The sequence below is a fragment of the Phalacrocorax carbo genome, chromosome 3 (genome assembly GCF_963921805.1).
Source record: "Phalacrocorax carbo chromosome 3, bPhaCar2.1, whole genome shotgun sequence".
Taxonomy (NCBI): domain Eukaryota; kingdom Metazoa; phylum Chordata; class Aves; order Suliformes; family Phalacrocoracidae; genus Phalacrocorax; species Phalacrocorax carbo.
In genome coordinates this window covers 78,230,981-78,254,264 of record NC_087515.1, presented here as the reverse complement: position 1 = coordinate 78,254,264, position 23,284 = coordinate 78,230,981, and the positions used below count along the sequence as shown (strand labels likewise).

Sequence of the window (23,284 nt, the reverse complement as noted above, 5' to 3'; positions counted from 1 at the left end):
ACTAAGTATTTTTAAACTGAGTTTTGACTGGGCTAAATCAGTGATTTCCAGTGCAGTCCAAGAATAGCAGTAGCATCTCATAATTTACCTTTTCTCAAGCATGTTTACTACGTAGTAAGAATATCTGTACTTAATAAAGGATAGAAAAAATGAAAAGAAACCTTGATTCAAAATGTGAAGCTGGACCATTAGCAACTTCAATATGCTTATGTAAGAGGTTAGCATCATCTTCTGCGAGCTCCGGGCCTTGGGCTAACTTCTGCCACTCTCTCCGTCTGTCATGAGGTGCCCTGGGCACTTTTTCTGGTTCATGAGGGCGATCCAGATTTTTCTGCTGTAGGAGAGTTGTGCAAACAAAACTGACAACTAAGACAGTGTTTTTTAATTAGTTGCATTTATACATCAGCCACAAAATAACGGAAAACAATCCCAGTTCAAGTGCATGAAAAATTTACTTTCAGTCTAAACATGATACATAAACAAAAAAAACTTACAAGAGGCAGAAGCTTCAGTCTAGTGGATAATTAGCTGAATAATACAGAGAAAAATAACTGTAAGTAGCTTTTTATTCTAAGTCTGAAATGAAATTATCGATGTGACACTTATATTTACTGTCTCTATGTATGAAATATAGAGAAAAATGGTGAAACAAAAAGTAGCGTTACCTTTGCAAAAGTGTTTGTTTAATTTTAAGAAAATATAAACAAAGTGCTCTATTCCTACTAATTTCTTCCTAGTTTACACATATTTATTAGAATGTCATTCAAGCTTTTTCACCTATAAGATTCTCAGAATTTTGTATTATTAAAAAAAGTGGTCCAGTGCAATTCTTTATTCCTGTTGTATTCCTCCTGTTTTTTCTCCTTTTACAGTCATTGCTAGAAGACTTACAAGTGAAAGCTCTAGGCCTTTTTATAAAAATTATTAATATTTATTTATTAAAGTTGATGGAATTGAATGAATACAAATAGTTTTAGTTGAACGAAGATGGCTCTGTAAAGTTTGGGTTGTTAGTAATTGCATAGCCAAAGTAGTACCATACCTGCAAGTAAACCCTTTCCAGGAAAATACAACCAGAAGCTGTATAAAGCTAACATATATACCTTCTGCTTCCTCTTTTCTTTTCTTTTGTCCTCAGTGTCTTGCAGCATTTTTTCCTTCCACAGATCAAAGAAGTATGAAGGATTGGTATAAAACTTCAACCCCTCTTTTCCATCATCCCTAAAATACAATGATGCAAACAGGGCATACTATTTATTTGACAACACATGAATCCAAACATTAAGGCAAAGAAAAGGCATATTAAGGCATACCTAGTATCTCAGACCCTGAAATATTTTACTGAAGAATATTAAAAACATTAACATTGATCTCTGGTGCCATCATTCTTTACTATCTTTCCTTGTAGTCAAGGTCCTGATATTAGAAAAGTAACTTTTACGCAAGCTTTAGATAAAAAATGAGTATCATAAATCAGAAAACTCCCATTCCAATGACTCAAATCTTGCTCTTAAAATAATGAGCAAATTTGTGTGGCTGCTCGTTTTCAACTACTGATTCAAATTGACTTTGAGACAACAAAAACCATTAATTTCCCTGCAAGACATTTCTTTGTACGTACTTACCTGCTTATTTTCTTCACTTCGCATCCAAGAGCATTACACTGTTTAATAAATACAGATGATAAAAATGGCTTTTCATATCGTTATTACACTGGGTTAAAATTTGAGTAGAGTGAAATAAAGTTTTAGGGCTTATAAGGTCTTCTGCTGCCTGGATTCCTCCAGCAGCCTCACAGTTTTCTAGTGTGGCTCCTTAAATATTCAAGTGCTACTCAACATGAGCAAGGTGCCTGGATGTAGCATCTCTATTACATAAAATAAGCTAGAAATTGGTTTTGATTAATTTAATTTTACTAACCTGTAAGGGGTGAGGATGTTAAGTGGAGGAGGCTGTTCACAAATGTCATAAGTTTCTTGCAAAGGAATAGGCAGAGTTTTGCGGTCAAACAGCTGTTGATCTTGAATTGTGGAACTCCGGAAAGCTTTCCTCATTGTAATGTCCTGCAGTGACACTGAAAGGAGATATTGCCATTTAAAAAAAAACCACACCAAAGATAGTATATTTGGATTAATCTGGATTTTCTTAATGCTGGTTAGAATATAAATATCAAGCATTACTACTAGTATCTTATGTATTTTACAGCAAATATAAATTCATCTACCCTCCTGCCACAGCAAGATATTGTCAGATTATGTGACAAATCTGCTTGTAATGTTCTAGAAAACTATCCTCTATTTAGCTTCACAGGAAATTTTTGCTCACCTGGGTAGATATCAGAACTCTATATCTCCAAAGTAGTTCAACAAGCTGCTTACTGTAGCTATTCTGTAGGTCAGAAGTACCTAATAACATTTACCAACTTGATTTCACAATCCTTTTGGTACTAAAAGATATCTCTCAGTCTTGAGGTATAGATTTTACCTTTGTATTACCAGCAAGCCAAACTTTGCATTCCTTGCATGTAGGCAGCAGTTCCACTGAAGGCCCTCTGAGATGCCAAACCAGCAAATCAGTTAAGCTTATGCTACTGATATCAGTGAGTTTTCATGGGAGATGATACCATGTTCCAACACATGAAACTAATAAAATGTTGTTTTTTAATCAGACTGTTTAATCAAGATGAGACTTCTCTGTCAGGTGAGACACCTTGAGTTTTTAAGCACAGTAGTTAGGTATAATCAAGTATCTTTCATGTAAGATTCAAAGGAAAATAACACTAGGTGAACACAATACATTAAACAGTGATTTGAAACATATTGACTTACTGCTGTTACCATCCCATATATCTTTTTCTTTTTTGCAATCATTAAAATTTAGGAAAAGATTAATGGAAAAGCAACCGCAACTGATGAAGCTTGCGCTTTTAATTCTGAAAACAGTGTACCTGTTCAGTCTCGTATTTCTCTCCCTCCCTGATAAGCAGGCACTACCTCTGTGAAGTCCAGGTGTGTCTCAAGACTAACTTTGCAGCTAGCGTTAAGACTTTCACTAGATAAAACAGCAGCTCTTTTCATTGGTTTGGGGTTTTTTTTTTAAATCACAAACAATACTGCAAAGAGTTTTAAGACATAATAGCAAAGAGTATTTTCAGCACATGCATTTTATCTAGAAATAATTATGTCTGTTTTATAAAAACAGGTTGATAGGAGCGCCCCTTTACCCAAGATGAGAGGACACCCCCGTCCCTTATCACTAGGGCCTTTGGCAACAACTGCTTAAGAGTGCATCTGCTTAAGCTGAAAGCTGCATTTCACTCTGGTTCCTGTAACACACACACACATACACACACACAAGTGTACTCACATGTACAGAGCTGAATTTCTATTGTATAATCACAAAAGGGTAAAAGGCAAGTTTTTTCCAGAGGGCTTACAATTCCTGGAATGTTCTATCTTCTTACCTAACCGTATTGGCAGCATCTTTTGTGAGGCTAAAGATGGGATTTATTTGATTATCAGTTTGGCTTTTGAAGTTTATTACAGTTGGCAAGGTTGTGTGGTCCTGGAGGAGCTTCCTCCTTTTTACCCTTAGGTTCCATTTCATTACAGTGTATTTGATCATTTTAATACCATTAATCAGCTGCTCAGAAGGCTTTTTAAGTGTGTGACTGTGTGAAAAGTATTATAATGTATGAATGTCAGCTAGGAATCCAATTTCTGCAGGTATGCTTGCACTCATAAATAACTATATATATTTTGTACCTGTCATGAAGTACAGGTTGTTATTTGCTGGCAAAAGTTCACAATTAGAAGAACTGGGGTTTACCTCATCTAAAAACCTAATCTTAGATTCTTTTATATTTCAGCTGTTCTTCCTCTGGCTTGTTGGTTTTACAAACCTCACTGAACGTGCTTGTTCAAAGATGCTTGGCGATCCTGCTAGTCTTTAAACTGTCTGTCACTTATTGGAGACTATGCCAACAGAAATAAAAGTTAGTATACTTCTCTTTGAACCTGTGTACATTCTGAAGGCAATGAAGCAAATTAATTTAGTCCATTAAATAGACAGTTCTTTGGTTTAATATTAAAATGCTCACAGAGCATGTGATACCATACTATTGAGATGTATATTGTTCTATAAACTCTTTCTTAGCATTCCTTAATCTCTTCAGTGAGCAAATACAGACGGTCTAATTCATAATCTCAATTTTCTTGTTTAAATCTCCACTCTCTGTAAACAGGAACAAGGGGATAACTGAGGATAATCAATCAGTCCCCCAAAATAAGCACAGATTACTTCCTCTCTAAAACTAAGCTACATAGTAAAGGTCTTGACAGAAAATGTACACTGTGGAATTTCAAACAGCTAACAGCATTTCCTGCACTGATATCCAATGACCAGCATTTGCTGAAAAGCATGCCGTTATTCAAAACAACTGACTATATTAGGACAACATTACTAAGGAAATGAAAGGACATGGCACACAAAATACTGAGAATCACGACACTGATACAACTCACCTACAGACAGGGATCAGGAAAATCCCATGTTGCAAGAACAGCGTAATCCTGGGCTGTGCATGGTTTGGCTTACAAAGCCATTTGTTTACCTTGCCAGCTGGCTAAGAAAGAGAAGCCCTGCATGGCTTGCCACCTCAGGGGGGAGAATGTGTGAAAACCTGGCTCATCATCAGGCTACTTAGCTTTGGCTGATTGACAAACTGGCACAGCAAGAGGACAGGTCAAACAAATTGGACGTACGAATTCAGGTGTGAGAAGAGACGAGACACTGAAGGGGTTGGAAACGCTGCAGGCATTTGACTTGATACTGAGAAATTTAAGCTTCCAGTTGCCTAATTCCTAACTAGCACCAGAACCTTCATATAGCCAGAGATCCTAAATTTCATATGGATACATTTTCCTGAAAGTCTATCTGCTACACCACTTCTGTTTACTGTAATGAACAAACAATGAGGTCTTAATTTTCTTGAATGTTGAGATGTTCACAACTTAAGTTAAACATTCATTCAACAATCTGATCAAATGGCAGTTTACTTTTACTGTGCCTGTTGTTTGGGTTGTATGAAAAGACCTATTACATCAGCCAGTCTAACCTTCTGTACACCACAATATTTTCCACATAATTAAAAATTATCTCTGTCAGAAAGCTAAACTACCAATCTTTTGTACATTTGGTTTTGAAGAAGAGATGCCAGTCCATTTTTATTTGTAATCAACAACAAACTGGGAAAAAAAAGGTATTTAAATTGCACTACAATAAGATACAATAACTGGGGATTTTTTGGGCTGAACTACAAACTAAGTAGAAGAACACATCAGTAATATACATCTATAGTAACATTTTACCTCTTGTTAAAAGTCTCATTAAACTCCAATCGCAAATCTGTAGTAAAAGTTAGGTATGGAGCACATCAGTGTACCGACAGAGTAACTACTTTTACGTTTCAAAGGTATTAAATAATACATTTTTTCCTTACCAGAAGAAAAAAATCACTCCAATGTACAATTTATGAAGTCGTTCTAGGCCAAAAAATACCTTTCTTCTAAAGGTGGTAAATAAATAATAATACATATTTCTTTTAGAAGCTTGCTCTCTCAACACTTTCTGCAGAATTTCATCCTGACAACTTTTAAGACCATGAACTCTTGAGTGCCACAGCTATGACTCCTTGCAGAACTGAACCACCAGTGGAAACATTACACAAATCAACGGACTCAGCTGCCCACAATTCCCTCTCTCTGTTCAAAATCTTACCCAGCGATTTGAAAAGAGCAGGGAAGGAAGAATGACAATAACCAATGAACAACTTAGTCATAAGATTCCAATTAAAGGTAATTATTTGGGGGGGGTGTTGAAAATTCTCTTCAGATAAAGATTTGTGTGATTCAGTTCCTAAAGATGCTGCAATCTTGAAGTCTGATTTCTACTTTATGTATTTTATTTTTTTTTATTTTTACCCACTTCAACAATGCCTAGAATTGCACACATATTAGGTATCTCTGCCATCAGAATATTTCTGACTGGTCACCACAGGTTTAATAGTTGCTAAGCAGAAAGACTACTTCTGCAAAACAGAAACTACTCTCCTTTGGGCTTGTCCCCAACACACAAAATTAAAATTTTCTGAAATATTGATTAAAAAAAATCCAAAACAGCTAAAGCACTCTTGGATAGGGAAAGTACATAGCTTAACTACTAGACGTAAACAAGAGAAGACGTAGATGTTAGAGCAATCATTTTAAGAGGACTCAGAAGCTGCTTTAAATGCAGCATGTAGAACCAGGGAGCCTTGAGCGGCCCATTAGGGAAGATGTGAATCACCCAGGTGCATCGAGCAGTGAACCTGCTGGCGAGTCTCAACAAAACCGCCACATTATTTCTCAAATGGCATTTTGTCCAGATCCCTCCTTTCATATACAAAGTACAAATGATGCAATATCATGGCTTTACGACTGAACTTAAGCCTCGGACACGCTAATTTAAAACTTATTTACTTACTAAATAATCCACAAATTGAATTGAGGGCTAAGAGAATTGGAAGAAAAAGCAGATAGCAGTTGGAGCTCACCCTATCTAACCAGATCTTTGAGAGGGAGACGCACTCAAATCCAACATTCACTTAAGTGGAGATGTGGCAGCAGAATGATCTGCTACAGAATTTAATTTAACAGTCTTTTTCTTTTTTTTTGGCTTTGGTGGTAAAAAATCTTATGAATGAATTGAGAATAGCATTATTCTCCACATTAACATTACATGTGGAGGTCATGACCCAGTTTTCATGTGCTCCCTGTTCTTAACTTTGAGTACATTTATACTCCAAGCCACCAAATTCCTCTTCAGAGGCTAGAGATGGTAAGCTGCCCCTTAAAATGGGATTTACGACCCTTTCTTCCAAGTCTCCCAATGGGCTGAGTATCCAGATTTGAAAGTTGAACAAGTTGCCCATTTTCAGAAGTATGCAGACCACAATTAGCTGTCAAGCTTCTTAGGTTTCTCTCCACCTGATGCCACCTTTTTTGCCTAGAGCAAAACCTCAAATCTCTCCTTAGCATTAATCCAGCAAAACTTCTGAACTACTATCCTTTCTATGACAGGGCAGTATTTCTAGTATGTTTAGAAAAAACCAAATGTATTCATTTGGTTCATCATTCATACCAGATGTATTCAAAGCCAGAAAGCTACTGAAATACAATTTACAACACTGATTCTTTTCCTGGAGTATGCCAGGCTACTCACCCATACCACTTCTGTCATTAAGTTTTTTAAGTTGTTTTCTCACAGTTGTAGCAGATGTGCTGTAGAAATCAAGAATCTGATACTCTGCCTTTGACATTGAAATGCCATCCAGTTTGAGATTTAAATAGAATTAGGCAGCTTATATTAAAGAACCACTAAATTAATACCAAAATATGCACACTCGTTTATGAATTCTCCTTCTGCCATGATATAATTTATTTCTGAGTGATATATAACTATTTCCTAATATTCATTACACTGTACATCAGAGCTGTACCACGTATCAGCATTTCAAAAAAGAACATAAAAGCTAAAATGAATATTCTTTTAAAAACTGTCAGATATCTACAAATATGAAAGTGTTTACTTATAGCAGTACTTCAAAGCTTAATGGCACAAATAAATTCAAAAAACTGTGGTAAATGAACAAAAATCTATTATTACACTTCTAAAATTTGCATATATATGGAGAGAGTTAGTAATGTTATTTATAAAGTACATACTGAAATTAAAAATGGTTGCAAAGAAACTATGCTCTTAGGTTTTATTTTTTGACCTGTAAGGATATCTTACATTGCAGGGCTACTGAAACTACCAACCACAGTTCACCTCCATAGCAAGAAAGTTTTCCCAGTCCTAAAAAGACCCCAGATACCGTAACTCTTGAATACATATAGGCTAGTTTCCCATACAATTGAAATAAAGTTCAGGTCACTGAAGGAAAGCAGAGGATTTCTTTTTGTCTGTATGCAAATTTAGTACATCTTCTGAGGGGAAAAAACCCACAAGCATGTAAAAAGAATAAAGTATGTAAAAAACATTAAAATATGAAATTATTAATTCTGTGAAATCAAGAATTTGAAAACAGTGCAATAATTCAAACCAAACCAAGTTGATAGCAATTCTTCTCTGACAGAAAGATTGTGCACCGGGAGTTAGTTCCTTCAGGATACAATCCTAACCTTGGTTTCATTTGATTTTATTCTTTCACAGAGATATTGTAATAATTCAAAATGAGAACACACACAGACTATTCAAAAAAATCAGAGCTTTTTATGACTATGACTCTATCAGAAACATCTTGTCAAGTATCTGCACCTTGTTCAATGAATCTGACTTGGGTTGGTTTTGTTCATGCCACTTAGCTTTAAATGAATCTTAATTTCTTCCTCTTGTGTAATAGCATGGGCCCAAAGGAACATATTAAATCATCTTCTATTACTGCCTGCTGGCAAAGAACTAGCAAATGAGACTCATTTTACAAGCATAGCCCATTTTACACATGCTGTTAGCTGAACAGAAGTACTGAAATTTGCTTAATTCTTGCATAGAGGGTTAAGAAAGTGAAGAAAGGTAAATCCAAATGTTTTCCCTACACCTTCATATGTTAACATCCTCCAGGTATTTTAGCCCAGATCAGGGCTAAAACAAAACTCTTTGTGATTAACTTCTAAATTTCAAGCCCAAAATATGATACTGAAGGAGAAACAGTTTCCTGATGACTAGTTTTTAAGGAAATATAATATCAAATTTCTTCTCATCTCTTTTGTCCTCCTTCTGGGTAGATGCTTGTGAATAAGGAACACTGGGTATGGCTCAAGGACTGGATATTCTTAGGTTAATAAAAATAGTCATTTAATAGTTCCTGACACTGAGGACTGCATGTGTTCTGCCGAAGTACTAGCAGTCACTGCTATTCTGTGGCATGAGAGACGAATCCAGGGTATCAGATTTGAGTCATACTTAGCCACTCTGGACTTCATCAAGTAGACTCTTTTCAACCCTGTTTTCTTTAGTTGTGGTATCTGTCCCTTTCTTTAGCTATACAGTTTAGCAAATGCTACAGTATACACCGTACTGTGAAAAGTTATTGATCTCGTGCATTTGGGACTACATACTATTTAAAAATATCTCTATTTCAATTTCAATTATATTATTATATATATAATGAATATATTTCAATTCTCTAACATCAAATAGTTATGGATACTTAGTACTGAAATCTACAGCCAAAACTGTCAAAGGCCATTTACACAGGCAACTACAACTTTCCATCTTGCTCTTCTGTGGCATCCTTAGATGCTTTAACTCAATGACTTAAAATGGGTTTCTCTTCTCCTGAAATGTGAATGGTTGCCATACTAGATATGCCGTATCAACATATATCCCACTCTGATTTAAACCAAAAACTAGGCTGTCAAGGGTTAATGCACAAATGACATTAGCACTTTGGAGTATTACAGCTCTTACAAGATTACAATTGCTGACAATTTGTTACTGTACACAGAAAGTATTTTTGTTGTTATCCAATCACAGTAAACATGGCATTTTATTGGAAAAAAGGTGTATGTGTATGATTTATGCTCAGTTGCCAAGAGACCTGGAAAATCCCATTAATGTAAGAAATCCCCATGGCAAGTCATGATTTCATGGAAAATCTGCTACTAGCTGTGAACAGCTGTCTTTCAAAACCTGCTCTAAAATTGCCATGCAAAATACAGAATCAAAACTCCCTTAGCTTAATTTTGCTATTAGTCAAATTTCAATATCAGTAACTAAACACAGTCTGAAGACCACGCTCCTGGTTTGACACTTCATTTTTCCTGAATGACGCAAAACACAGTTATGGATATTCAGTACTGAAACCTACAGCCAAAACTGTCAAAGGTCATTTACACAGGAAACTACAACTTTCCATCTTGCTCTTCTGTGGCATCCTTAGATGCTTTAACTCAATGACTTAAAACGGTCTCCCCATTGTCGGTCTCTCCTGAAATGTGAATGGCTGCAATACTAGATATGCCGTATCAACATATATACCTAGACATTCATAACTCGGACAGCTTTCTATACTTTAAAATTGGATCCCACAAGCTATCTGAAGTTATTTTTCATTATAGGATGTTGCTCTTCTATGTGTTTTAGCCACATAGTCTAGAACACCCAAAAACTGTTTGGGGTTACAAGACCTTTCATAGGTAAAAAAGCTTCATGGCATTTACATATTAGGTGATCAACGTTCCTGTAGTCATCACAAAGCCTATGCATCATTTAAATCCCATACAAGTTCTATCTCATAGGCATGAGCCATACCCTATCCACTTTTGGGAGTACTTTTTTTCTCAGTGCTAACCAATACTTATAGTACTTAAAGCTAATTATGAAGAATCCAAGGGCATATATAGTATCAATAAACGGAGTTATACAACTGTAACTTCATACAGAAAGTAAGATAGTAACAAGTTAAATGCAAAAGCCCTACTTGAAAAAAAAAAAATAAATAAAGGCTTATCTCCAAGCATTCACATAATATATAATATTATTAACACTAATATAATACTACTGAAGTGACACATACTCCTGTAGCAGTTTTTAATGTAAATTCATCAGCAACAGTACTGTTCATTAACCATGAAAATGTTGAACTCAGAAAGCTGCCCAAGGCTATAAAAGAAACCTGTAGCAGAAATAGAAATGGACCTCTTTCTCATGATGCTTTGCTCTGTGTTCTTGTAAATATAATTTCAACTATTATTATTTCCATTTCATGTATCAGTGGTGTCTGGGTGACCAAACCAGAAATCTTCAATGCAGGAGTTAACTTACATTCCTCTTCCTTTGGATCAAGTTGTGTAACACTGACAGATAAGCGATCTACACGTTCTTGTAAGGAGTTGACTCTAAATGAGAAACTGTGTGCTTCATTGAAAAGTTCACCAAATATATCTTCAGCATATTTACCTGAAATAAAAAAAAAAAATTTCAAGCATACCACAAGACAGCCAAATGAGTTTGTCTTGAAAAAGATATCTGTTTTGTTTAAGTAAATCTAAGATGCATGAGTATCATTTGTAACAACCTGTACTTACTGAGGTCATTAAGAAAGTTTCAAAAAAGTAAATAAATGTTAAATATTTGTAATTCATTTATCAGAAATGAAATTATTTATTACATTACAGAACAGATATTTAGTTGGTATAAATTGATTTAACTATGCTGATATACAAGGAACTAGACTGATTAGTTTCTTGGATATGCATAAAAGGATGATTTCCAGCATCTGAAGCTGCTTCTCTAAAAGCAATAACAAGTGAAATTTATCTTCACATTTCTCAAAATGAAGCACAGCTTCCACTTCTACTGTACAGAGGACCTTTCATAAACAGATCAGATATTTACGTTAATTATAACCAGCCTATTCAAAAATACACACTAAAATAATAAATCTGAAGGATCAAATTCTAGTAACTGAACAATTTATACGGAAATAAAAGAAGAATCTCCTTTGTTCATTTCAATGGACATCACACAATTAGGCCAAAAGAGCAGGAGATTCAAGTATCACGAGAAAAGGATCAGTAATGAGTTTCTTTTCTACAGAGTATTCCATATAGCACTTCTAATGCCCCCTCTGGACTCAACTTGAGTAGGGTGCCAATGCCACTGAACAAAACCACCAGACTGCCTAGCCAAATCTGTAGCTACATTTCTGAAATACCACATGATAGCTTTTAAAACTTTCTACCATACTGTGTATATGTAATTTGTAATTTGTGTACTGTTTGTGTGTTTATGTTGGTTTTGGAAGTATAGATCTCACAAATTTCAAACTACCTGGTTTGCACACAAGTTCTGGCAGGTCCAATAGGAAAGGATGGTTATAAAAACTTTGCCTTTGGTGAACAACACATCTGGAAGTATATATAAAAATGAGGACATTTTAAAATGAAGACATCAAAAGGACAAAAATTAAATCCCTACAGGTACTGTGGAAACTACTTAAAGATATTATGTAGTAAGCACAAGGCCAGTGTATACCATGTATTAAGACTTAGGTAATGGCAACAGAAAACCAACACAACTATAAAAAATGAAATATAAAAGGGGGTATCAGAAGAAATGTACAGACGAAGAAAATAGGAAGGGTCATAAATTCTGAGATATTAAACATAAGACCCAAAAACTAGCCTGAGGAACAACTAGGAAACTAATAATAAATATTCCTTCAAAGACGTGAGGATCAAGAAAGCCTGCGATAGAATTTGTAGAGCCAACTGGTAATGAAGGTATAAAGGAGTCTTCAGAGAAAACAAGACCCCTGCGGACAAGCTAATTTAACACTTTCCACTGGTGTTCAGTGAAAGGAACTGGAGAGACCCTGATGCCAGAACTCTTGTTTGTGGGAGACTCAAAGAAACTGGAGGGACAATATAAAAATTACAAAACAAAATCAACAAAATTACTAGTAAAGTATTAGAATCATAGAATCATTTAGATTATAAAAGACCTCTAGGATCATCAAGTCCAACCGTAAACACAGCACTACCAAGTCCACCACTAAACCACATCCCTAAGCACCATAACTACACGTCTTTTAAATACCTCCAGGGATGTTGACTCCACCACTTCCATGGGCAGCCCATCCCAATGCTTGACAACCCTTTTGGTGAAGGGATTTTTTTCTTAGTACCCAATCTAAACCTCCCCTGGCACAACACAAGGCCATCTCCTCTTGTCCAATTGCTTGTTACTTGGGCGAAGAGACCAACACTCACCTCACTACAACCTCCTTTCAGGTAGTTGTACAGAGCGATAAGGTCTCCCCTGAGCCTCCTTTTCTCCAGGCTAAACACCACCAGTTCCCTCAGCCACTCCTCGTAAGACCTGTTCTCCAGACCCATCACCAGCTTTATTGGCCTTCTCTGAACACGCTCCAGCACCTCAATGTCTTGTAGTGAGGGGCTCAAAATGAACACAGTAATCAGGGTGTGGCCTCACCAGTGCCGAGTACAGGGGCACGATCACTGCCCTGCTCCTGCAGGCCACACTTCCTGATACAAGCCAGGATGCTGTTGGCCTTCTTGGCTACGTGGGCACACTGCTGGCTCACGTTCAGCCGGCTGTCAACCAGCACCCACAGGTCCTTCTCCTCCACTGGGCAGCTTTCCAGCCACAATTCCCCAGGTCTGTAGTGTTTCATGGGGCTGTTGTGACCCAAGTGCAGGACCTGACACTTGGCCTTGTTGAACCTCATGCAATTGGCTTCAGCCCATCAACCCGGTCTGTGCAGAACCCTCTGCAGAGCCTTCTTCCCTGACGCAGATCAACGCTCCTGCCCAACTTGGCGTCTTCTGCAAACTTAGTGAGGGGGCACTTGATCCCCTCGTCCAGATCACTGATAAAGATATTAAACAAAACTGCCCCAATACCAAGCCCTGGGGAACACCACTTGTGACTGGCCACCATCTGGATTTAACTCCATTTACCACAGCTCTCTGGGCCCAGCCATGCAGCCAATATTCTACCCAGCGAAGAGTAAGCCCGTCCAAGCCATGAGCAGCCACTTTCAGCAGAAGAATGCTGTGGGAAACGGTGTCAAAGGCTTTACTAAAGTCTAGGCGGACAACATCCACAGCCTTTCCCTCATCCATTAAGTGTGTTACCTTGTCACAGAAAGAGATCAGGGTAGTCAAGCCACACCTGCCTTTCATAAACCCATGCTGTGCTGACTTGGCCTGATCACCTGGTTGTGCTGTACGTGCCATGTGATGGCACCCAAGATGATCTGCTCCATAACCTTCCCCAGCACCAAGGTCAGGCTGACAGGCCTGTAGCTCCCTGGATCCTCTGGCCCTTCTTGTAGATGGATGTCACATTTCCTAATCTCCAGTCACCCAGGACCTCCACGGTTAGCCAGGACTGCTCATAAATGATTGAAAGCGGCCCAGTGAGCACTTCTGCCAGCTCCCTCAGTACCCTTGGGTGGATCCCATCCTGCCCATAGACTTGTGTGTGTCTGAGTGGCGTAGCAGATCACTAACCATTTCCCCTTGGATTGTGGGTGCTTCGTTTGGCTCCCTGTCCCTGTCTTCCAGCTCAGGGGGCTGGGTACCCAGAGAACAACTGGTCTTACTATTAAAGACTGAGGCAAAGAAGGCATTAAATACCTCAGCCGTTTCCTCATCCTCATCCTTTGTTACTATGCTTCCCCCCATCCAGTAAAAGATGGAGATTCTCCTTAGCTCTCCTTTTGTTGCTAATGTATTTATAGAAACATTTTCTATTGTCTCTGACAGCAGTAGCCAGATTAAGTTCTAGCTGAGTTTTGGCCCTTCTAATTTTCTCCCTGCATAACCTCACAACATCCTTGCAGTCCTCTGACTTGCCTGCCCCTTCTCCCAAAGGTCATAAACCCTAATTTTTTTCTGAGTTCCAGCCAAAGCACTCTGTTCAGCCAGGCCAGTGCTCTTCCCCACCGGCTCATCTTTCAGCACGTGGGGTCAGCCTACTCCTGCACCTTTAAGATTTCCTTCTTGAAGGATGTCCAGCCTTCCTTTGCCCTTCAGGGCTGCCTCCCAAGGGACTCTGTCAACCAGTCTCCTAAACAGGCCAAAGTCTGCCCTCTGGAAGCCCATGGTGGTAGTTCTGCTGACCCCCCTCCTTACTTCTACAAGATTTGAAAACTCTATCATTTCACGATCACTATGGCCTCCAACCATCGCAGCACCCACAAGACCTTTGTTTGCAAACAACAGGTCCAGCAGGGCGCCTTCCCTAGTTGGCTCCCTCACGAACTGCATCAGGAAGTTATCTTCCACACACTCCAGGAACCTCCTAGACTGTTTTCTCCCTGATATATTGTGTTTCCAAGAGACGTCTGGTAAGTTGAAGTCCACCATGAGAACAAGAGCTAGTGATTGTGAGACTTTTCCCAGCTACTTACAGAATATTTTGTCTGCTTCTTCATCCTGGTTGGGTGGTCTATAACAGACTTCCACCACATCTGCCTTGTTGGCCTTCCCCCCAATTCTTCCCCATAAACACTCAATCCTATTGTCACCATCATTAAGCTCTAGACAGTCAAAACACTCCCTAACACACAGGGCTACCCCCACCATCTCTCCTCCCTTGCCCACCCCTCCTGAAGAGTTTTTAGTCATCTATTGCAGCACTCAAGTTATGTGTGCTACCCCACCATGTTCCTGTGATGGCAACTATATCATACTTTTCCTGCTGCACAATGGCTTCCAGCTCCTCTTGTTTATTGCCCATGCTGCGTGCACTGGTGTAGATGCCATTCAGTTGGGCTATTGATCCCACCACCTTTTTGGGAGGAGAAGCCCTAATTCGTACGTGACCATTCTCACGCATTTCTGTTAAAGAAGAGGTAGTACAGCTTTTGCAAAGTGAAATGTCTGAAGGGTTTATAAGAACATGGATGGAGAGCTATGATCTAGTTAGATTTCCAAGAGAGTTTTGAAAGTCCTTAATCAAAGCTTTTTAAGAAAACTTAACAAACGGGGCATAAAAAAGAAATGACATGGCACAGATAAATAACTCATTAAAAGGTACAAAATAGAGGATAGAAGTAAATTACTGGTCTTCACAGTTGAGAAACGTGAGTTTTCATAGGTCTCTGTACTGGGACCTAAGCTATTCAAGATATCCATAAATTGCCTGAAAAGAATTAGATTAAATTTTGCCAACAACACTAAGTCATGGAAAAGAAACACACTGAGCATTAGCAATTAAACAGAAATCCCAGCTGGTTCAAGTGGCTTCCACGCTGGAAAGAGTTGGAGGCTGGGAGATTAGTAGGAATATTGTACATGCTTGCCTTGCTCTCATTCTTGGAGCATCTGCTATTAGCCACAGTGAGCAGCAGATCAAAGGTGCAGCCACTCTTGGAATCTTTGTCTTTAAGTACCAGTCCACAGTAAAATAGAAAAGTTAGTGAAGTCTACTTTGCTGGCAGCTCACCTAACATAACACTTTCTAATATATGTCTTGAAACTCTGAAAACTCTGTTCTTTAACCTGTATCTGAAGCAAGAGAAATTACTTTAAAATGTGATCTACTAAGAGCAAGATTACAAAACTTTTAATATACATTAACTACAAATATAACGTACTTCAGATAATATATTTGGATTTATTTTTAATTTTAATTAGAAAACTCACGTAATATTCAGAGACATTTAAATTAAAATTAAAATCAAGTGCAAAATCTCATGTATAGAATTCAGGGCATGTATAAATTTCAGGGCTCTCAAATCGAAGAACTTCTCTTTTACAGGTGTATTTTAAGGCTACAGTTTGTTTTATCTGTATAATTTCATCAGGCTTACAATTCATCTACCTCATTAATGAGCTCCAATGGCAAATAATCTGTCTCAAAAATCTTTTCATTATGTTGCATACAGCCATAAACATATTGCAAGGAATAATTTGTCTATGCTTATGAACGCTAATCCTCAAATGGGAAATACATTAAAAACAACCTGTCCCTTTGAAGTGGTATGCCAACCACAACGTGTCTACCTACTTGCCTGTTGGCATTCTCTTTTATTAGTTTTTAGTATATCTAACTAAATGCTTTTGCAAGCAAAGCAAAATGTTTGCTTTTAGTGAAATGTACAACTTCCATTCAAAAGAATACTATGTGTGAATGTATATACATATACACATTTATAATCCAGTATTTATGTTGCCATCTCTATGTGTATTCCATATGAATATATCTTCAATTTTGAATTTATTATGAATGATACAATCACAGGTGATAACACTGAAAAAAGTGTCACAAAGACTCAAACAGATTAAAAAAATCTTACAAGAAAAAAAATACATGAGTAAACAAACCTGATCTCACTCTATTTAATTTATAGGTAATATGTTAGAAGAGGAAAGAATTAAAAATAATTCCATTATATAGAATTAATATTCCAAAGTATTATTAACACTTCAGAAAATTTACATCATCATGGGACTGCTTGATGAAAAACTCTACTCTTGTTTCATGCAGTACAATAAAGAGAATGACAGATAACTATGACAATTAAAATAATAACACCTTTGGGATCTTGGTCACAACTGGATACATAATACCAGATTAGAAAGACTAGTGATCTTGTTTGCCTATTAAATTAAATGACAATACAGACTTCTGTAAATAAATTATTTTAACATTGGCAAAAAAAAATATTTTACTTTATTTGTGAAACTTGCTTAATTGACCAGAAATATACCAAAATTTGTCATTTTTCAAAAGGCAAGTCATATTCCCTCTAATATTACTAGCTGTTCTTCTCAGTCCATCATACTGGCATTTATTTTAATTAACAGACCACAAGATTTTTTCATTTAAATAGAATGATACATTATGGAACAGGCCGTCCAGAGAGATGGTAGAGTGTCCTGGTTTCAGCTGGGACAGAGTTAAATTTCTTCGCAGTAGCTAGTATGGGACTATGGTTTGGAGTTTTGCTGGAAACAGCGGTGATAATGTGGAGATGTTTTAGTTGTTGCTAAGTAGCACTTACACTGGTCAAGGACTTTTTCAGCTCCCCGTGCTCTGCCAGGTGCACAAAAAGCTGGGAGGGGGCACAGCCAGGACAGCTGACCCCAACTGACCAATGGGATATTCCATACCATATGACATCATGCTCAGTATATAAAGCTGGGGGAAGAAGAAGGAAGGGGGGACATTGGGAGTGATGGTGGTTGTCTTCCCAAGTAACCATTACACGTGTTGGAGCCCTGCTTTCCTGGAGATGGCTGAGCACCTTCTTGCCCATGGGAAGGAGTGAATGAATTCCTTTTTTTGCTTTGCTTCCGCATGCAGCTTTTGCTTTACCTATTAAACTGTCTTTATCTCAAACCATGAGTTACCTCACTTTTACTCTTCCGATTCTCTCCCCCGTCCCACCAGTGGGGAGTGAGCAAGTGGCTGCATGGTGCTTGGTTGCTGACTGGGGCTAAACCACGACATAGAGTCACCATCCCTGGAGTTCTTCAAAAAACGTGTAGACATGGCACTTCAGGGCATGGTTTAGGAGACATGGTAGTGTTGGGCTGACTGTTGGACTTGATTCTAGAGAACCTTAATGATTCTGTGATTCTGTGGTTATTATTTATTTTTAATTAAGGAATGTAATAGTCACCTTATTATTCTTTTAACAACTTTTCTTGTGTCAGAGGGCTCTATTTGCAATTAACCCTTCAGTAAGAAAGGGGTACAGGAATGCAGCTCCCTCTGGTGTCAGTCAGCGTCATTTTTTGTGACAGCCAAATAAAAAGTCTTGGAAGTGATGTGTAGTCCTTCCTCCCCCCAAGAATGTGCGTGTGTTTTGATAGTCTTTTTTGAACAATTATTTTCCTGACATTTAGAACAGACCTATAAGCTGAAAATAGAATACTAGCTAGTAGCTGCCAGCTGAAAATAGAATAAAAATAATACTGCTCACCACCTTCCTCATTCTTTTTTTAATTAAGACCACCAAAACATGTATCATCCACTCCTGTTCCTTACCGTGGCAGTAAGTGTACAATGGCTTATAAAATCTGAAAAAGAGATTGATAAGTTTTACAGTTTTTCTCTTTCACCATTTGTTTCTCTTAATTTGTTCTATCTCCTAATTTTCTCCCATGATTTCTTAAACATTTGCCCAGCATTGGCTTCTGTGCACAAATGAATAATTTCTAACTATCCAATACACTAATATGAAGGTGTACTAAAGTAAAAGAAATGTCATTTTTTTCTTGTTCTGGGGACTGGGTATATATCAGATGAACTGAAGTCACCTACAATCACAGATTAAGCTTTCGAACCTTATTTCAGGCTAATTAAACAAAGCACGGCAAGAAGATTCTTGTAAGTCTTATATATTGTGTTGTACAAATTCCTAGAATGACATTAACATGCGGCAGGATCAGGGCATAAATGAGCAGTCCCCTCAAACTCCAGTCCTTAAATTCACCTGAACTACAGCATTGTCTATGCTGTGTCCATTAGCAAACCTTAAGGTAAGGGCTTTTAAACTAATCATTTTACAACACTAGATCAGTTACCACAGGATTTAGTTACAGGCTCTCAGACAAGGAGTGGGACATGAGTCCCAAAGCAGGACTCGTGGAAGAAGCCACTTCTTTGCTATCCTTTTGCATTTTTAAAGAAAAATTGTTCCAAACCCTTTGACTCCATCTAAACCTGAAACAGCATCCGCAGATCAGTTATGGCATCAGCAGCATGCAGGAACCATGGTGTAAATTTTAAGTAGCTATCTGGATAAATAAATCGAGCACTTAAAGTACTCAATGTCATAAAACAACATCATTTTTGGAAATTCAAAAGGATGACTGGTAAATCTCAGCCCAATGCAAGATGCCTCAAGCAGGACAATCAAAATGAGACGATTGTTTATTGATGCCAAAAGTATTAATCTTAATTAATTTAGCCTTAACTAATCTGTCAGAAATCTGGAGCTCAGGTGGCAGGGGGCGGGCAGGTGGGGTGGTATAACCCCGTCTAATCCAACATACTTATAATTGGAATTAAATTATTAAAATATTTAATATATTAAATATGACATTATATCATTAAATGCAATGTATAATGAAGTGTTACTAATAGATTTAATTATTAAATGTTATCTTTATATTAAAATAGTAAACATGTCAAATATTAAAATAGTGAATATGTCGAAATATTATTTCAGTTTAAAAATGTAGGTGACACAAATTGATAAACTATCAGAAAGACTAAGCTAAGAATTGTCTGTCACCCACCTATATGCTATCATTCCTTGATTTCTATTCAATCCCATTCACTCACTAGACAATATTTTTGCCCGCTACATTTTCTAAAAAATAAAAGCATAGAAGAAAAGCAGCCGTAAAACCTGTCTCATGTCCTGCTGCACAATTCCTTCCCAATATACTTAACACTATGCAAAATTACACTATTCACTTCTGAATAGTTCCTTTCTACAAAATATAGTGTTTATATTAGAAAATATTGTTTCAGGATAAGTAGTTACCACATAAGCCGCTAACAATATATAATGAGGGTCCCTTTATAAAGCCAAACAAGAAAGTTAGAATTCTAAGCCTATTAATACATTTTTCCTCCTCCATTAATTCTGACACATAATTTAACATATCCATTGCTTGTTGATTCAGTTTTGGATCTTCACTACATTAATTTTATTTAATTGAATGTTTTAGCAAAAATCAAGGTATATTTGAGTTTCACTTGAAACCCTAGGCTTGTTTCTCCTCGGGATCATTTCAGTCTTCAGCTCAGTGGCTAGGAGATGGACTAAAAGCTACAAGACTGAACTGTCTCCCAAGCTTAGGACCTCGGTAGATCCTTGAGAACTTTAGTGGCTATGGCTGAGCGAGCTCTGAAAAACAATGTACGAAATATAATTCAGTGATGCTAATTAGGAAACTATGATTATTTAGGTGTAAGGGCAGTCCATGATGACTGGATTTAAGGATTGTAACAGGAATATCAGAGTACTGAAGAGACAACTTGGTTCCTTTAGCCAGCAAAATTGAACCAGGCATTTATCAGACAACCTTACCAGGGTATCAAAAGCATCAAATAAACTCTGTTAAATGCCATCTCCAGAGCAGGCCTGATGCTTGTTGTTGACATCCAAGAAGTCAGCCTTTGAAAATCTCCAGTCACGGAGGTCTGAGATATCATTTCTTATCTCCCTCTAAGGACACCACCAAGTAAGCTGGCTGAGATTATCCATCAGGTATTTAGAAATCTTTGAAAGAGACTGCTGAGAGCTGAACATGATGTTGAAGGCACCAGTCCTAAAGATAATTTCACAGGGAAGTCTTGCTCTTTCTTTCCTTTTTTAATATCACCTGAATTAACAGCTCTATGTAGGCAAGGAATTAATAGCAGGTAGGACTTTTTTCTGCTAACACATAATTGTTTTCAATGAGAAATTACTGACCATTTGCTCATCCCCTCATTATCATTCAACGTGGACACAAAATAGCATCATATTGCCAACATTGCCACTGCTGGGGAGACAACATCAAGAAATTAGACAGAAGTCTTTGAGAGGATGGGGGGGGGGGGGGGTGTGTCTCTGAAAAGCTGAGTAAGCATTTAGCTTTCAAGTCCATCAGCTCCCTTACCCCGTGTGCATAAGAACACTTTCTCTGGTGTTCCCTCGCAATCATAGTAATAACTAAGAAAGAGGGGTGACTAATGAAGAAAATTAACAGAGAATACTGACTATGCTTGTGAGCGCAGTGAGAAGGAGGACTCCCAGGGCACGACCTGCTGCAGGGATTCTGCTGGTTCTGGAATGCTGACTGAAGCTCTAGCTGCAGATCTGCAGAGACCTACCTCTGATCATGCAACGTGCGGGGGCCTCACCATATGCTGAAGATGCTGTCCAGTCAGGATGAAGTGAGAGAGGCTGGTCTTTGAGCTGAAGAGGCCTGGTTCTAAAGATTAGTTGCAGTCCAGGCACCTTGCTGGTAAGTATTTCTGGAGATACATTTCCCACTTACTGAATGTTAACACCTTAAGCCATGCTGAACTGAAGGTTTTCCTGAGGTGAGAAAATGTCTCTCACAAGACAAGCAGTGTTTAAAATCCTCTAGGGTATGGCATGGTAAGCAAAAAATAAGGAAGAACAGTTAAAAGCATTTGAGAGGGGAAAAAAGGGGAGAGAAATAATATGCTCCAAAGTCAGGGTTTCACTCCTGAAAACTAACAAATAGGGGTGAGGAAAAGAAATAACTAACTAGGAGAACATGGTAAAAATAGGGAATAGTACAAAGAAAAGACAGAAAAGGGGAAAGGCTACTGAAGGTTCAATGTTAATTGAAAATTGTTTTCACTAACATATAAGGCACTTCAGCTTAGCAAACAGAGTTATGCAGCATTCTCCTTCTCTGTACAGAGGTAGAAGAAAAAAACGGAAATTACATCTTGTTATGATTCAGTAAAACTTCTGGTCTGAATGCCTGCAGTATAAATATTCATTAAAGGAACATACTCAAAAGCAGAAATGTTCTCCCCAGGTGGAGGTGTCAGAGACCAGGGCCAAGAACAAACTCCATCAGTTAGGTTTCTTATGTGGTACTGAGATTCTGTGTACCAGGAACAGCAGAATAAAAGGAAAAACAAGATTGTTCAATAGCTGTGAACAAAATGAGGAGGTTACAAGAGAACATCTTCTAACAATGGCACAGCTGCACAGTGCTATCAGTTGCGTTTCACGTGTGCTGGAATGCTATAGCCCGACATACACCAACATACACCAGCTCAGGCAGTACTGGAGTACTAATGTGTCTGCAATATTGCTGAAAAAAATAGGTAAGCACTTCTCCAAAGCGGATACAGTCAGGAAGCAAGAAATACAGGGAAGAATGGTTAGGAAACTAAAACGGCTGTTACTGTTGTCCACAGAGTTTCTGTTGCCACAGTGCTAAGAAAAGCTGTCAGAAGACAGATCCTTTTATGAAGTTAGCGAAGACTGGCAATAGACAGGGGGAAAAAAATTACTAGCTGGCTATTTTGTATGTTGCATCAGGACAGACTGATGTGTTTTCATACTCCAGGGAGAAAGGCAGGGACTACCACTCAAAGCAGATGTAAGTATTTTGTCCTTTCATCTCTACATCTTTTAAAGGTCAAAAAATTTCTCAAACTGAACAATTAAAAGCAACACATCAAATAAACTATGAAGGAATTGGGAATTTGTATGGAGACACGTAGCAGCTACTGCTGACATATTGATGTAAAGCTCTTTTCATTTTATATAAAAACACAAGAAAACAGAATTCCTGTCATTTAACAGGTATTGTTTCTGCAGGCATGTCCTACTTACACATAGTATCCAAGATTATAGAAACACAGTCCTGTTCAGGTTGAAAAGATCTCCAGAAGTCATCTAGTCCAACACCCTGCTCAAAGCAGATCCAATTAGATCCAGTTGCTTGACTGAGTTACAAATATCTCCAAGAATGGATATCTAACAACATACATGATGAAACTCTACACTTAGCTTGTCTAAATAATGTTTTTCCAGTATCATTTAAAGTACTGGAGGCTTTAATTCCATCACAGCGCTCTTCGTCCATATCATATCAGAAGAAAGGTTAAGAATGGTTGGTCTTGAGAGTCATAATGGCAGAAGATTAATCCTCTATTTGAGGGCCAGTAACTGAAAACCCTTAGAGGCAGAAATGACTGCATTCTAATCGGG

General features: G+C 37.8%; 1 protein-coding gene across 5 annotated transcripts in view; it reads right to left on the bottom strand.

The window, feature by feature from the left end:
• Nucleotides 1–23,284, bottom strand: part of WASF1 (WASP family member 1) — a 103,160-nt gene that overhangs the window by 6,696 nt on the left and 73,180 nt on the right. For 4 of the 5 annotated variants that reach the window (XM_064447471.1, XM_064447468.1, XM_064447469.1 and 1 more), the window contains 4 exons: nucleotides 10,867–11,001; nucleotides 1,921–2,074; nucleotides 1,104–1,221; nucleotides 162–334 (listed from right to left, as the gene is read on the bottom strand). In XM_064447471.1, the coding sequence (XP_064303541.1) occupies nucleotides 162–334; nucleotides 1,104–1,221; nucleotides 1,921–2,074; nucleotides 10,867–11,001 (580 nt within the window). The remainder of the gene's footprint in view (nucleotides 1–161; nucleotides 335–1,103; nucleotides 1,222–1,920; nucleotides 2,075–10,866; nucleotides 11,002–23,284) is intronic. The other variant, XM_064447473.1, reaches the window with a different exon arrangement.